The 16,563-nt window shown below is 36.7% G+C and overlaps 2 protein-coding genes across 3 annotated transcripts in view; both read right to left on the bottom strand.

Moving 5' to 3' along the window:
* Positions 1 to 7,662: 7,662 nt before the first annotated feature.
* LOC122057506 (MLO-like protein 3) lies at positions 7,663 to 13,596 on the bottom strand. Its single transcript, XM_042619625.1, has 15 exons — positions 12,934 to 13,596; positions 12,798 to 12,855; positions 12,463 to 12,704; positions 11,587 to 11,703; positions 11,150 to 11,210; positions 10,221 to 10,309; positions 10,016 to 10,090; positions 9,789 to 9,877; positions 9,505 to 9,554; positions 9,371 to 9,411; positions 9,108 to 9,281; positions 8,975 to 9,010; positions 8,805 to 8,872; positions 8,619 to 8,679; positions 7,663 to 8,344 (listed from the first exon to the last, which is right to left on the bottom strand). Exons 1-15 carry the CDS (start codon positions 13,069 to 13,071, stop codon positions 8,012 to 8,014), a joined length of 1,632 nt encoding a protein of 543 aa, XP_042475559.1. The 5' UTR covers positions 13,072 to 13,596; the 3' UTR covers positions 7,663 to 8,011.
* A 1,117-nt stretch (positions 13,597 to 14,713) lies between these two features.
* Positions 14,714 to 16,563, bottom strand: part of LOC122057197 (alpha-1,3-arabinosyltransferase XAT3-like) — a 2,231-nt gene continuing 381 nt past the window's right edge. The window contains exon 2 of one of the 2 annotated variants that reach the window (XM_042619221.1): positions 14,714 to 15,916. In XM_042619221.1, the coding sequence (XP_042475155.1) occupies positions 14,739 to 15,916 (1,178 nt within the window). In that variant the 3' untranslated portion in view covers positions 14,714 to 14,738. The remainder of the gene's footprint in view (positions 15,917 to 16,563) is intronic. The other variant, XM_042619222.1, reaches the window with a different exon arrangement.

Genomic DNA, 16,563 nt, shown 5'->3' with positions numbered 1-16,563 from the left:
AATTTGAATTTTTTTTATCTCGTTTTAAAGAAATTTTAAGAACAAAATAAGGGGCAATAAAAAGAAGGTTATAATATCTCAATTCACCACTACAGTAACAATAAGATGCGCACTATCATCAAATGATATATTTTTTCTCCTTTCTCTACAACTAACTTTCTTCTAATTTATCAAACTTTAAATTCACTTTAATCACTTTGATTCTTGTTTACACTTGATATTTGATCTCCAAGATAAAATTGAGAACTTTTGACATATGAGTTAAACTTTGATTTTTCCTTGTTTGCTAGGTGCCAAGGAAACATGAATTAGTGAAGACAAATTACAATAATAATAATTGTGATATCAATTTTTTTTTTCTTTGATGAATATTATTGACTAAATAAATGATTAAGCATCAATCTAATCAACTTTATTTCTTAGCACCTTTAATTCTTTTCTAGAGCATTACTTTTGCTTACTTTATGTTTTCATGGCCTCTACCAGGACTTTCTGATTAGTTAGATTTTGTGAAATACATGATACATCAATAAAGGTTTGGCTCACAAATTGGTGGAGATTCTAACCCCCTCTTCTCACCAAAAAAGTGTGGGGGTGGGGGTGGGGGTGGGAGTTGGGGTGGAAAGAGAGAGAGATTGGCATTCAATTCCACAACATCAATGGTTTCTGTTTTTAGATTGTATTGATACAGTAAATTGATATGGTCTGATATAGGTAATATACTTGATTTGTCTCCTTTAAATATATGAAACAGAAACTGTGGGTGGGATACAAAACTGAGAGTATTTGAAGGTGTTAAAAACATTTTTTTTTTCTCTTATATGAATTGGAAGAACTCATCTAATATAAAAAACTATCTTAATTTTTACAATTTCAATAAATTTCAGGGATATACAGTGGTTTGTGTGGTGAAATCACAGATCAAAATAAATTTGGACGAAAGGGGCTAAAGATAAAAAAATATTGGTGTTCATTTTTTTTTTTTTCCTGTATGATATGATGTGTTTCTTAAAACAACCATCGCCATTAATTAAACCCTTGCTTAATCCTATTTGGTGAAAAACCTTTTTTTCCTCTCACTGGACGGAGGATCATAATGACTCTGCACAAAGATCTAAAATGCCCTTCACTATTCCAAAGTTTCATTAAAAAAAAACAAAAAAAAAAAAAAAAGAAGAAGAAGAAGAAGAAGAAGTGAGATTCTCTTCTCATAGTGTGTGTCCATTTTACTTTCATTTTAATGTGTCTGAAGCCCATTTTCACAAGACCAAACCACTAATCTGATTAGTTTTGTAAAGGGAATAGGTCTGCATATGATAAAATAGAAGAACAGAAAAATCAAGAAGAAGCTTGGACTATAATTCTCAAATCTCAACTATTATGAGTTTCAATATCTTTGAGGAAAAAGTTTCCTACCAGCTAGGGTGAAGAGAGAATTTTTTCATTCTAGGTGATTTGACGTTATGATTGGACTCTTGAAATACTAAATATCATTATTAATTTCTACCCCTAACTTACTTACAAAGATTATCAGAAATATTTATTTCCATTCCAATCGAATGGTCGGATTTGACGGATTAGGGAGGTTCTCTCTCAAGGTCCTATCACTTAATAAGAGGAGTTGGAGTCCATACGGATGTGAGTGATTAGGGTAGCAAACCTAGCCTCATTGCTGCCTCCTTACTTTCTTTGTTGCTCATCTGCCTTCAATAGACCTCCAACCTCCTCCAACTCTCTCTTTCTCCCTCTCATTAGATTAAGTATATTTTCATGCTCATTTAGCCATTAGATAGAAAAGTTTTTGCTTGTTGTAACCACTGTTGGTTATACTGACGCACTGTTTGATAACGCTTTTGCTGTTTTTGTGTTTAGAAACAGCAGAAATGGCTTTTCACGTTCTGGGAAACAAAAAGGGATTTTTTGGTGTTTGATAAACCTGTTTCTCGAAACACTTTTTGTAAATATAATGCCACTAAAAAACCCAATAGTATCATTGGATGCCCAAATGGGAGAGAGGATTCGGTTGCCTCTTTTTAGGTTTAAATAGTTGAGAGAATTATTGTGCACAATAGCTTTTTTTTTTCCTCTCAAATTCGTTTATAGAAACAACAAAACAAGTCGAACTTGTTTTGTCAAAGTTGTTTCTAGAATTGTAAATAGACATAAATTTTAATTTATGTTTCTAAAAACGGGTGAAACAGAACAATTGTCAAACACTTTTCAGATTGTTTATTTGTTTCTAGGAATAAGAAAACGCAAAAACAACAGAAACGGAACATTATCAAACGAAACCTGAGTCTATTATCATGACGATATATCCACTATATAAATAATTAGATAAAAGGGTTTTGCTTGGTGTAACCACTGTTGGTTATAATGCGTTTGTCATCATCATGATCATCATGATGATGTTATCCACTGTATAAATCATGTTCATTAATTTGTACAATTGGGGGTTAAAGGTATTCTTTTTTAGATATTTGAACAGCAAGGGATTGATCTATTTCTGGTAAAGAAAAGTTTCACTTCAAAATGATCTTTTATTTTATATATGATATTTTTTTGTTATTTCTATACCGTAATCATCAGAATTAAAACAATAAAATAAAATAAAATAAATAAAAGGAACAGGCTTCTCATGACAAACTAGTAGTAATTTAAAAGGAAGATAAGATCAACTTAACAGAAAGTCCAAAAGAAGGCGAAAACATAAAGATAAGATCAGAAAGTCATAAAGAAGGCGAAAAAAAAAATTGGTAAAGAGAAAAATAGTTAATAACAACCATGAGCAATCCTTCACAGTCAAGACCCCGTTATATCCAAAACTGGTCCTCTGCTTTTAATATTTGATTATTAGGTAACCATTGAACCTAGAAGCTAGAATAGGTAATAATCATGGTTGATTAGAAATCTCTCTCTCTCTCTAAGAATAGATTAATTAAAAGTCCTGTTAATTATGTATTAATTCTTTGTCGGCATTGTAATCTTTGATAAAAGGTAAAAGTATTCAGGGGATCCATGTCAAAATGAACTTGATTAATGATGATGACATGGTAAGGTAAGTTTCTATAATTAGGTATAAAATCACTGGTAGCTTTGGTGAATACTATTAATGGGGGGGCAAAATGGCATCATCTACTAATGCCAAGCCTCTTGGATTTGGATTGTGGTAAGGGTGTCAAAGTTCAGCATGAATCCGTTGGATAAAAAAATAAAATCAGATAAAACTCGATAAAATCAATGATGGACCAATAGTAATTTGATAAAAAAAAATGAATACAAAAAATTGACTGAAATAAAAAGTTTCTTAAAAATTTATTTTTAGGTTGATCTAGTAATCAATGGAAATTGAATTAAAACTAAACAATTGACAATTTATTGTCTCCCACGGTGAAAAATGAATATCTAAATTCATGGGCTTTAATGCTTGGATAGAACTCCTGAAACAGTGAAAAAAAAATATTATTTACAAGAATAGTCATCAACACAGTTGATAGTAATACCTAGATCATAGTGGTGGGTGAAGGAAAGCTTATTTTCCCTAAAAAGATTGAAAATGGGCATCTCCATTATCCATTGTCCATAGTTTGATTAATAATTAAAGGATTAAAAGGTATCTATTTCTCTCTTCTTCATCTTCTGTCAAATCAAGAATGGGACAGTGATGAAGACTAGGGATAAGGCAGGCAGTAAGAGGTCCAGATCCAGTCAATAGTGGGCCTGGGCTGAGTGAGACACATGTGGCAAATGGGCCCATCTGACATTATTTAAAAGCTAAAGGTGTCTGGTGGACATTGTGATATGCGATTGGATTGTACCTAACATAACATAACAATACAAAACAAAACAAAACTAAAAAACCAGACTGAGGGTGGCGTGGGAGACTGGGTGTTCTGCTTCCTCTGCTCCTCTGCTCCACTGCTCCACTGCTCGTGCCTTGTTGGGTATTTTGTTGACTGAGAAACAAACTTTTACGTGTTACTTTTTTTGACGTGTCACAATCCCATAGGTGAGGAACGTTTCCTTTCGGTGTAACAGACATACACTTTGATGGGTCCCACCTTTCCAAGCTCAAGTAGTGGAAACTTAGGAGGAAATGAAGTTTTGTCAGGTTGCCATCGTTGTTACTTGATTGAGAGAAAAGCAAGAACTTTTTATTGAGAGAGAGAGAGAGAGGTTTATTTATTTATTTTTGTTAATATTTTTTTTCAATGAGGGGAGGTTGAAGTTAAATTAAAAAAAAAAAAAAAAAAGCTGTTTTGTTGTTTGCTTGTATATTCAGAGATAGTAACACACAAAACTACCGTCAATAGGGTTCAAATTAAGTGTAATTGGAAAATACTTCTACGTAGGTTTTATATGTGACAAATTTGTTAGACATGTTATCCATATTATTTTTTATCAATCATATTTCTTGACTTTTCATTTTGAGATTTTCAAAATAATACATTTTATTTGGTATTAAGCATTGTTGGAAAATCAGGTTTTTCGATCCGACTTGTTCGGTAAAAAACCTAACAAATTGACCTGGTTAAACCCAGTTAGGTCGATTCTTGTTTTTTCTATTTTATATATACTTAAATGCAATAAATATATAAACAAATCATAAAAATACAGAAAAATATGAAAATGACAGAAAAAGAAAATTACATATCAATAATTCGAGGGTTGCAGGCAAGAGTCTTTCTGTTGGTTAGAATGTTCGGTTAAGGTTAAGGATTAGAAAATATAAATTTTATCTTCCAATAATCCAACTTCCAATAAAATAAGAATTTTGGATTTAGGAATACGGAAAGTTTTTTGGGTCCCAAGCTCCTTTTGGTAAAAGGAAAGGAGTAGGAGAAGTTACTAAGGAGTCTTGAGATTTGGGATTGTAAAGAGATTTTATTCGATTTTTTTTTTAAGTGCCTTTTGATATAATGACCAGATTCGGTGGGTTTTCAAGACTTGGCCAAAAAATTGAGTCAATGTAGAATCATCTTCACTTGTCTCGAGTCTCGTTTTTTTTTTAACACAGGGCGAGTCTTCGTGACTCTTGACCAGGAATCTTAAATTTTGACTCGACTCTGGCGAGTCTTCCTAGTCAAAACTTGGTTTTCCAACCATGGTATTAAGTACATTTTAAGATCGATTGAAAATTAAGGTGAAATTCCTTATACATGATGAGATACATTATTAAAATTAACATATGAGTTATCCATGTCTGTACCTATCTATCCAATGGTAAGAGTGAGTAAAATAAGTAGTCCACATGTGATGCATGTGAAATTTTTTTGTTGCATTATAACAAGGTATATGTCATTACAAATGTGACCATATTGATTAAACCCATCCTTAATCAAGAGTTTAACACCCACATCCGATGGTGTTGAGGTGTTGGGAGTTAGTTGTAAAATTATAGTTTCAAATTGATTTTTTAGGTCATCGATGCATTCATTTGCTTGAGGAACTCTTTCCGTTCAATATCTTAAGGATTTGGGTTGGATCCTCCAACATAATATCAAAGCCAAAGTCCTTTTGTTTTCCACCTTTAGTTGTTTGTTCATGTGTAGAAAGTTGATCAAAACTATACATAAGAGGGAGCGTAGAGAGATTGAAAGTTGTTTTGTTCAAAACCATTTGCAAGATGGACAACTATGACAACAAAATATCGAACCTTGTCCCAATTTAATAGGATCAACTACATGGATCAGGAAAATCTCAGCTATAAAGGATCGACTATATAGATCTTTGCCCTCCAGATGGACATCTAATAGAATTGATTTGTTTACTTATGGACAAGAAATGATAAACAATGCCCATTTGGGTGTTGGGAACTTGTTTGGTTTGGACTATGACCCTATAACTTCCATAACTAATGGTAGTGTTTTTGTGTTTGTCTAGAGAGACACACATAGAAATGGTTTAGCAAGCACAACTGGGACCTATGTTTGTAATTGGATTTTAGTGCATTTCATATTTAATCCTTAAAAGGACTTTTGCTTTGTTACAATGGTGTTGGTGGTCAATTTCTCATTCACTCCAAAATGGATTCGGTCTCCTTGTCTCCATGATTATTGTCTCTCATTGGGAGCAAGTTATGAGTCTTCTATCTTAATCACTTTAGAAAGTAGATAAACATTAAATTGATGTAGGGCAGAGGTTTCCTACCAGACAAATTGGTCTACAATGTGGGTTGATCTTCTATCTTAATCACTTTAGAAAAAAGAGATGCATTATATATATTATTGTTAGGCAAAGGTTTTCGATGATGTTAGAGTGGAATATCACACCAATGAGAGAGGCAAGAGATAGATTCGTCTAGCGGGTGGGCCATCTTGTTATCTTAATCGCTTTAGAAATAAGAAATACATTATATTGCTATACGAGAGAGGTTTTTCCATGACGTTAAAGTGAAAAATTCATCACTAAGAGGGTCACATTTTTCTAGGGAGAGAGTGTCAGTGTGAACTTCGTGCTCATTATATGAGAGAATGTGGAAAGGAATCCCACTTTGGCATCTTGGAGATATTTTTTCCTATTTTTCTATTAATTTTTGTACCAAAAAAGTTAGAAAGGTCTTCTACCAAGGGAATCTTTCCACTTTACTTATCTTAGCGTCCAAAAAAGTAGTAAAATTATGCAACCAATGTTGTTTATACGATTTGAATCATTTCTTACATAGCCATGGATTTTAAACTCGAGAATGAGATCAGATCAATCATTGTCTTTTTTCTCTAGATTGATTGGAATTTGATCTCAAAAACCCTAAAATCGACCTCTCGGCTCTGAAACCTAGCAATCTGGCCGGTCATAAAAGTCCTAGAATTGGCCACTTTGAAATGGCTGCAATTGGGATTGGTCACGGCTGATTTGATTGATACAATTTTTAAAACGTTGTGCAAGGGTGATTAGACCCAACTGAAACCGGTCTGATCTGACCGATTGACAGCCTTCCCAGTTCCCATTGTTGTGCAAGCCTGATTAGGCCCAATTGAAATTGGCCTGGTCCGACCGATTGACAGCCTTCACATTAGACGCACGCTGGTGTGTGCCTGCGCGCGATGCCAGTGGGTAGCTTTCCTTTTCCTTCTATTGTTTTATAAAAAATATGGGCTTGGGCTTGAAATATTAGGTCCATCATCTTTTGCTGGGGCTGGGCTTGGCCGTGAAACATTGGGCTCATCTTTTGCTTTGGCTAGACTTGGGCCCGTTAACTGTAGATAAACCTTCATCTAGGACTCGGCTTGGACCGGGTTGAACCATTGCTTCAACCATGGTTGGGGTTGGGTTGATGGCTGAAGCAGTGAGCTCTTCTTCAGTATTTGATGGGCTTGGGCTTCTTAAATCCTGGCCCATGATCTGCTCTTTATGACCGGCAGTCCTTTCTTATCTCTCCTTGATCACCTATTAGGGGATTGATCTCAGAGAGCAAAAGCATAGCTCTTGACCTCAAGACTCCAAACTACTCTTGTGCTCATAGCAGAAAATGTCCAAGCTTATATATTCTGAGCTACCTTTAGATATTCTCTCAATATGGGAAAATATCAAAAGAGAGATATCTAAATATAATTGGACAAAATACCGAGCTCGGTTTAACGCTTTTGTAAATAATTTTGATATCAAAATTATTTTTACAAATTTTCCAAACAATCTCCCCCATAAAAAAATACATCATATCCATTTGGATTCAAGAATCTAAAATTTAAATTTCATTTAAAAAGAAGGGTCTATACAACAATATATTTACATCTCCAAAAGTTATTCATCACACCACCTGGGCATTTAGACCCAAATTCTTAATTGAGTGAAAATGACATAGGCTCAGCTATACAAGACTTATATGTAAGCCATGACCCAGATTCATTACCCATATCAACTTGGATCAGTCCTCAAGTTTTAGCAGCAAATGAAGATACTATTTTCAATTTTAATGTAAACAAGGGGGTCAAATAATTCTCACATGTACATAATTTGTCATCCAAGGTAGTATGAAAACTGTAAATCTATCTATCCATTGGGCTATAAGAACTCAATGCTTCCTGAATTGTGAAGGTGTCTCGTGACTCACTTCAAAACCCGACAAATCTACTACCGCTGCCCCAGAAGGAACAATTTTCGCTTCACTGATTTCATCACCAGGGGGAGAATGAGTTTCTGCAAGTGCCCTGGTGGGTTGTGTTGTCGGTCGAGAAGAAATTTCCATAGGACTGGGTTTCCTGCTGCTCTCAATTTCAGGGTTAAGATGACTCATTAGTGGATGATGTGTTGATCCTTGTTGTTTATTCTTCACTCTTCCATACCAATTCTTTAATGAAGCTATGGTTTGCTCTTCTAGTATGGCACTCTTGTAGTGGGAACCCATCTGTGTCCAAACAACAATCCATTGTCAACATACATTGAGATATGAAGAATGTCAACTCAACAGAACTGCAACTTTTATCTGACTTTGTATAATCTGTAGAAAAAAATGTGAACAACCCTCGCCACAAATTTATAGCGAAACCCTATACAGGTAGATTACCACAATATCCATATAGCCCTAAAAAAATGAGGTCAGTTGAATCTTGCATCTTCTTATAGTAACCATTTTCTAAATGATTGTTTAGAAAAGGCGGATGATTCTATATATGACTCACCTGTGTCACAAGGGCATAGATTGGAAGTGTAATGTAGCTGCAAATGATATGCACAATCAACCTAAGAAAGGAAAAAAAAAAGAGATTTGTATTTAGAGGTCAATATGAAACAGGTCAGGAAGAAGAGTTGATAAAGATGGGTGACAATGTGACATTGAAATGAAAAAGATAAAAGATGGCGCTTACGCTGATAAAACCCTTGCGATTACGACCTCTATGTTCTCATTGTAACAAGTGCTGATCCCAAATTGCCACTGATGAAGATGAGAAATGAAAAACAAAAAGAAACAAATCAACTTTTTTTCTTAATTGTGTGCATCTGATAAGAAAGACCCAAGGGAATAAGGGAAACAAACCGTTGCCCAGAGAGTGAAAGCAAGCTCAAACGCATTCTACAAAGATAAGAAAAGACAGAACATATCAGTTTTAAGATCAGCCATTAATAAAAGTGGGATTATCTTCTTTTAGAATCACAGATAAAGAATTTACCAAGAACATGGTGAAGTGTAGAAGAAACAAAACAAATCTAGGTTTACTGAACCAGAAAAGATTGTCATCAGGGTGCACCAGAGGGGCTCCCATGATCACAGCCGTCTGGTCTTTGAGTTGCAGGGCCATTCTTGCCAAAATGACTTCAAGCTTGGTTCCGATAAATAGTATTATCTAACAGAAGTAGAATGTGCAAGTGAGAAAACTAGTAATATCCCAGAACGAGAGAAAATTAAACAAGTCTTTCTTGATTAAATACTTACTAGTAATGGAACAAAGGCTATCCAAAGATATAAATGTAATCCTGTTTCAGTTCAAATGATTTTAGAATGAACAGAAATGGTGATCAAAAAGGAAAAAAATCGTAAATTAAAGGAATTATTAATAGCATTCTTACCATTAACATCAGCTAGCAGAAGTATAACAGCCACCAGCCACAGAGGGGGGCTGTTGAGACAAACCAATTAGATTAATAGGAAGTGCTACCTTTTTAACATTTTGGATTGGAAATATTGGTTTCACATTCAAACACAGTTTCAAAATATTTCCAAGTTACAGATATGGGCAAGAGTAAGTGTAAAGTGTAAACTAGATCGATTGGGGTTCTCAATGGAAGTTTATGTTGACATTTCTACGAACATCTTAAGAGCAGAGTATATATTAAGAGATTAATGTATTTACCTGATACCCACTACTACTTTGAAATCATCATCCAAGGACCTCTGTATGTATTTTCGGAAATTGAAATTGAGATTCGTGGGCATATGTGCCTACAGGAATTAAGAGACAATGTAATCAGAGAAAAGTTAATGAAGAAAGAACCCACTTGGGTTGCAGGTCTTGTTCATTTATCTTTGAAACACAAAGAAGTAGTAGACTAAAACACTGAATCTGAAAAAAATTCTTACTTTGATGAAGCCATGACGAAGTGTGAGATAATCAACTTTTGCTACAGAGTGGAAGAATTGGCGGAAGAAACATTTCTGACCCATTGCAGACATTCATGATCAATAATGGATTGTAGTATATAAACTTCATTCCCATGAGAGAAAGAACCAATAAGGGAGTTTTAAGTTCCTTTCAATATGACAAAAGAAGGATAAGTGAACTTACAATCCACACAAGTACAGACGATTTTGTCCAACTACCCAAATGCCGTCTGGCGAATGTTGTTTCCCTTGTGAATCTAAAGCGTTCAGGATCTGAATTGGAATGACATCACAATTAATCTAATGCATTTGATGTTGGTGTTTGTGAAGTTTCCATCCTAAAAGTTTCAACTTAGCCAATGTGGGATTAAACTCCAAGCGTGTGGCAATATATAAAATGTTAACACCTGAATATGAATGATACAAAGTGCCTTATACCATACAAAGTTTTCATCCTAAAAGTTCGAACCAATAAGTAGAAGGATTCCTAAGGTTATAATAAGGGGCTATAGGGTAATTAGTCGTCGAATTGAGTCTAAACTCCCAAATCACAACACAAGTAATGTCACTCGGAGATGTCTAGATTTCTTGGGTTGAATGTTTTTTTGTTTTTGCTAACGACAGATATCTAGGCCTTCAACCTAACTAGCCCCACGGGTCCATACAGACCCCATAACTGCATAGACCAAGTAATGCCGAAGTTGAATGAGAACCATTCAACTCTTATTGAAAACAGTGAAAAGCACTAAACACCAGTGGCCAAGGTGTGCCTAATTGGAGGGGTTGAATGTTTTGATATGAGAAAATATTCCTACACCGTAGATGACAGGAATCCCCTACGAATGGCATGATAATCTCTCTCTATGAACGAATGTTTGAACTACTCTTTCATCCGAGTGTTAGAACCCATGAGTGAATAAATTCTCTCATCTTTGTGGGTGATGGAAAACTCAAACCTTATTGTAACCTTAGAAAGTGATTGAATATATATATATAGGGAAAAGGACAGGTATAGGTATGTAGCTAATTAGAATTTTAGCCTTTTCTGTTCAACGTATATATCCATTAAAAACTTAAAAGTGATAAGGGGGCGATAAAATATAGTTTGCATACGATTAGCCGCTTGGTAGGACACCGAATGAGTCTCTTCTTCCCAAGATTTCCAACGCCTCATCTGTTAGACCAAGAATGGATTAATTAACCCCAAGAAAAAGTCAACTATTTATTTGCTAAATCATCACCATAAGTTGGACTTGGGTCCTGCAATAGGGCATTTGGCAAGCATCCAACGATCAGAAATGCCTTGGGTTGCGTGTGACCACCTTGGGCTCCGTACCTGAGCATTTATGACTATTGGATGAGCACTAGATGCCTTATTGTGCCACAAAGGAATTCAATCCCCATAAGTTTCTTTAAGAAAAAAAAAAAGTTGTAACAATCCCCACCATATATAAGTACAGGGCAATTTTTTTGAGAGCACAAGGCGTGTGCCCATGCTAGGTGGAGAGTGACAGTACTATAATCCATATTGTAAACTGTGTAGATCATACCTTCGCTCTTCCCAGGGCCATGGTGAGCAGACTAGAAAGAAGATGCGTGAATGCTAACACAAAGATGAAGATATGCAGTTGGTGTATTCCTTCTAGGGACACCAGAGAAACCTTTCCCTGCACATCATATATGCTAAATTAAATAAACTTTTTTGGCTGGTGATTATCCCCTCTCTCTCTCTCTCGTTCAGTCTTGTCAAGGGCCCGTAGGCCATTAGGGGTTGGCATCCCAACTCAAGGAAGGATGGGCGTGGGCGTGTGTGGGGAGGGGAGAGTTGAACAAGCAATCTCTCCCTCGGACTTATTAGCCCATCACACTACTGTACGTTAGGGGTGTCAATTCTAGGCCCGCATCAGTTAGATGATTTGGACCGTTTATTAAATGTGATGGGCTCAAGTCTGGACTAAATAATATTTAGTCATTTCCAGTGTGAGGGTTCGGCCCGACAATCACTTGATCAGACCCCGACCTCTGAAGAGCGCAACCTCCTAAGAGCTCATTTAAGGTCTATTTAGAGCTCGTCTGAGGTCCATTTAAAAATAAGTGAGTCATTAGCCCATGTAAAGCCCGTCTAAGGGACTCATAACCTGCTTAAAGTCCGTCTAAGGCTTGTTGAGCCTGATTAAAGACAGTACCTGACCGACCATTTATAAATGGGATCATACCTATTCTACGAGGATCAATTACTTAAATGGACTGATCATGGTGCGGGATCTTAAAGTAAAGGGACTTATTAGACCCAACCAAAACCAGTCCGGACTGACCAATTGACATCCCTACTGCAATTGGGAGCACCACCACCACGCCAAGAGGTACTTTTGTGTGTGTGTGTAGAGTTTTTACCAAAAAGCAAGAGTAAGCAATTGGTGACATACATCAGCGCAAGTACTGCCACCACCTTCAGAGGCTAATAATCTATGTGGATGCCAAGGACCATCTTCATAGAGGAAGGTATTTCCACTCTTCTTGAAATGCTGGGTCACCTGCTCTCCTGTTTGAGTTTCAGTTTTGGGACATGGAAGCATGGAATCTCCATATTTACTTGGTATGCAGATATTTGAGATGGGTTTTTGCAGTGCTGCTAATATAAGTGAAATAAAACCTAATAGCATCAGCTCTGCAACACCAAAACAACTAATATCTGGTCATCAATCCCATTAAAAATGATCAAGAAGATCAAGATTTTATCCAAAAATTAACATAATCAAACCTGATTTGAGCTTCTCCACAACCTCCACCAGTGCTTTCTTCTTATTTGTCTTGAGCCACTGCAAGAAGAAGAAGAAGATCATCAAAACATATAGAAGAAGAAGAAGAAGAAGAAGAAGAAGAAGATATATACATACATTGGAGATGAGATGAATGGTTTTTTCAAGGATTATGGAGAGAAGAACAAGGCAGAAGCAAACAGAAGCCACAGCCCAAGTGGGTGTATCTTGGAGATTACGTATAGCAGAAGCAGTTGAGGAGGTCTCTGTCGCCATTTTTTCTTCTTCGTTCTTCTTCTTCTTCTTCAGTTATTGTTATTCACAGAAAGATAATTAATGGAGGGTTAAGCTTCATTGTTTGGAGAAATTAGATGATACTAATAAGGGACCTATCCATAATCACCCGGCGGCCTAATGACTAATTGGTTCCTTCCACTTCTCACGTCTCTGTCACTGAAAAATATTCTAACTCTTCAAGGTGGGGGGCACGATCAACAGATCTAGAGAGAGAGAGAGAGAGAGAGAGAAGCGACGGTGGTGCTGGTGGAGACTGGAGACCGTCGAACCTCAAAACTCTGACATTGTTCTTGGCACAATCGATCACGATCATTAGCCCACATGGTTTAAGAATATTTCCGTACTTATTTTAAAGAGTGTGTGAACAAGATCATTAGTTCCCCTATTTATTTTAAGGACTGTGAACATGACCACTAGCTCAAAAGTTTTTTTTTTTTTTTTTTTAGGGAAGAGATTAGTTATGCTGCTGGTTTTCTTGGACTTGTAGTTCAACCTGTGGGAGGGTTTGGATGGGATAGGGGTGTCAATTCGTGGCCCGAACCGGCTAAACCGATCGGGACCGACCGTTTATAGACCGGCCCGGCCCGGACAGTTTATTAAACGTGTCGGGCTTGAGCCCGGCCCGTTTATAAATGGTCGGTCTCGGTTTTGCTACTTGAACCGTCGGGCGCCCGACCGAGACCGACCGAATAACTCCCGACCGAGATCGGCCTATTGTGCACCGACTTGGCCCGACCCTTTAATGATTGTAGAATACCTATTTTACCCCCCAAATTAAAGAATAAAAACTAAAAAGTAAAGACATGTTCACATTTTAAATAATGGTTATATTTGGTATCATTTATTGATTTATTGTCATTTTTTTGGGCTTGCATGAGTGGGCCGGAATATAATAGCACATTTTAAAGAGGGCCCGTTTAAAAACCGGTTAAAGCCCGTTTAACATTAAACATGTCCGTAGCCCGGTTAAGGCCCGACTAAAGCCCGATTAAGGTGGCCCGATTATAGCCCGAGACCGACCGACCGAATATAAAGTGTACCATGCCCTCAATAACTAAGCCCGATTAGTTAAATGGGCGGACACGGTGTAGCCTTTGAAAGTCTTCAAGCCCGATTAAGCCCGACCGAAACCGAACCGGCCCGACCGGTTGACACCCCGAGTGCTGATGAAACAAATGTTTAAAAGGGATGTCCTAGACGGCAGTTGGGATTCTTGGGATGCCTACCCATTGTCCTGGCCATCACCATCTCCTTGGCAGCATTTGCCTTTAGGGACGATCATGATGGGTGTCTAGGACGGTCAGGATGGCTGATTGTTGCCCAAACCATCCCGAATTAAAAGTTTGCTTTTAGGGACTATATTGGTTGACGACGAACAAATATTATGTTTCCAGAGCTACTAGATTACTTAATAGACGACTGATTGTTCACATGACTTTGAGCTTACTATGACACCACATATTTTCATTCAAAGCAAAAGAGAGAAGATATCACTGAGAACAAATTCAATTTCACTTTTTCCCTTTTGGCCAACTACAAATTCTTATTGACTTCTAGCCTCAAACAAAATACATTCAAATCTTGGAATTTTGATGATCCAAGTATACAAATTTGAATCCAGAACCTTATATATACCTCTTTCAAATCTAGCGATGGAGATGCTTAAGGGCTTTTGACAATGTAGCTTTAAATCTACCCACATCAATCTTTACATTTTGCTTCAAGTACACAGTTTTAAATAATCCCCAATCAACCTTTTGATTTGGATGAGAATCCTTGAAAATGGGATGATCTAGTGGGTATTGTTGTATTAAAGAGCTCTCTTCTTCTTTTACTTTGTACTCCATATACCTTAAATCCATATCCAATGCTGGCTTCCCAAAACAATTAGAAGCCAACCATTCAAATGTTCCCCAAGGAAGTACCTGTATCAATACTGCATTTGTAGGAAGGAAAACAATGTTGGTAAGCCCAGCTCCATGAATCCCCATCATCACATCACAGGAGTTCACAATGTGGGAGAATTTATCCATATTTGCCATAGCCTCAGAGACAACTACTTCAAATCCCATGCTTTTAGCCAATTCAACTATCTCATCAACATTCATAAATTCTCGAGACCCCTTCCTTGTTAAGATCAGAAGCCTTGGCTTCTCTTGTGTATCATGACCAATCTTGATTGCAACTGATCTGTTCAATGAGTAGGCATCTCTCATGACCTTCCTGAACTCTTTCATGGAGTACCCTTTGGATGCTGTTAAGGGGTCAATTCTAAAGTCCTTGTAATACTTAAGACCAACTATCACACGAGGGAAGCAATGAACATTATCATCGCTATCAATTTTGACGATCTCGTACCTTGAAAGTTGTTTAAGTATTGCTTGGTACTTCATAATCCAATGTATATCTTCTATATTGGTGATAAGAAACTGAACCTCACCATGAAATTGGGCCGAAGCTTCAAAAAGAGGAATGAGTATGTCAGTGAAGGCATGCCAGTGGTTTCCTGAGCCATATCCTCCAATCGAGAACACGATAGCCGGAACACTGTGATTTAGAGTGCAAGATGGGGATTCTTCATGACCCACAGTTGCATTTACTGAGAATTGCTTAATGAATCCCATCAAGTAATGATCATTCTTTCTAGGATAAGGTTTGACAGTCCATGATTCATTTCCTACCATGTCAAACATTTGAGATGAAGCAGCAAAGATTGTGGAGGACTTCAAATCAATCCTAATATCTCCCTCAACATCACAAACATCAAATTTTGGGTCTGAAACATTGCAAATTTGCTTTCTCTCTATTACTACTCCACCTGAAACTTTTCATAGAGAACAATAAAATAAAATTAATGGGGCAAAAATTTAAAGCTCCAGAGTATTCCAATTCTAGCATTGTGAATTATGTCATCATAATCAAAGAACATATTTTTGGAAATTCAATGTGAAATATATGGTTAGTAAGAGAATTAGGGATGCTTGCACAATTCACAGAAGCTGATAAATAAACAAACTTGACAGAGATTTATTAGACTTCATCCATGATTCAAGGCACATAACACCGCTAAGGCATTTTCGAAACACCCTGAAAAAAATAATGATTTGGATGGCTATGGCATCTCTATTGGACAGAATCACCGCCTAAGATTTGCCCCGTACTACCCTTGTTCCAAGGAATGGGAAACTTAAATCTGCGGTTGACCATTTAATCTTTATTGTTATTCTCCTTGGTGCTCTTGTGAAAATTGTTTACAACCTCTACACTGGTGCAGTGAGCATCGGATGATTGGAAGCCCCTTGGTATGCATGCCCAAATGCTTTCAAACATCTGATGCTCACTGCACCTCACCGCTCGTTGGAGAGGATGTGGACTCTTTTTTTCTTGGTAATTTGGATTTTATACGATCTTTTGTTTTGTTTTCCTTATTCTATCAATAAATTATTTCATTCACCAAAAAAAAAAAAAAAA

The sequence above is a fragment of the Macadamia integrifolia genome, chromosome 12, assembly GCF_013358625.1.
Source record: "Macadamia integrifolia cultivar HAES 741 chromosome 12, SCU_Mint_v3, whole genome shotgun sequence".
Lineage (NCBI taxonomy): Eukaryota > Viridiplantae > Streptophyta > Magnoliopsida > Proteales > Proteaceae > Macadamia > Macadamia integrifolia.
The sequence above is the reverse complement of the archived record's forward strand: the minus strand, read 5'-3'. Positions and strand labels throughout refer to the sequence as shown.

Bases quoted from the DNA above. Each gene is read 5' to 3' on its own strand.
- LOC122057506 (XM_042619625.1), bottom strand. From the start codon at position 13,071: ATGGCGACAGAGACCTCCTCAACTGCTTCTGCTATACGTAATCTCCAA. The intron at 12,856-12,933 runs GTATGTATATAT...TTCTTCTTGCAG, and splicing joins CCATTCATCTCATCTCCAAT to TGGCTCAAGACAAATAAGAA. The intron at 9,011-9,107 runs GTAAATTCTTTA...TTATCTTTGTAG, and splicing joins TACACTTCACCATGTTCTTG to AATGCGTTTGAGCTTGCTTT.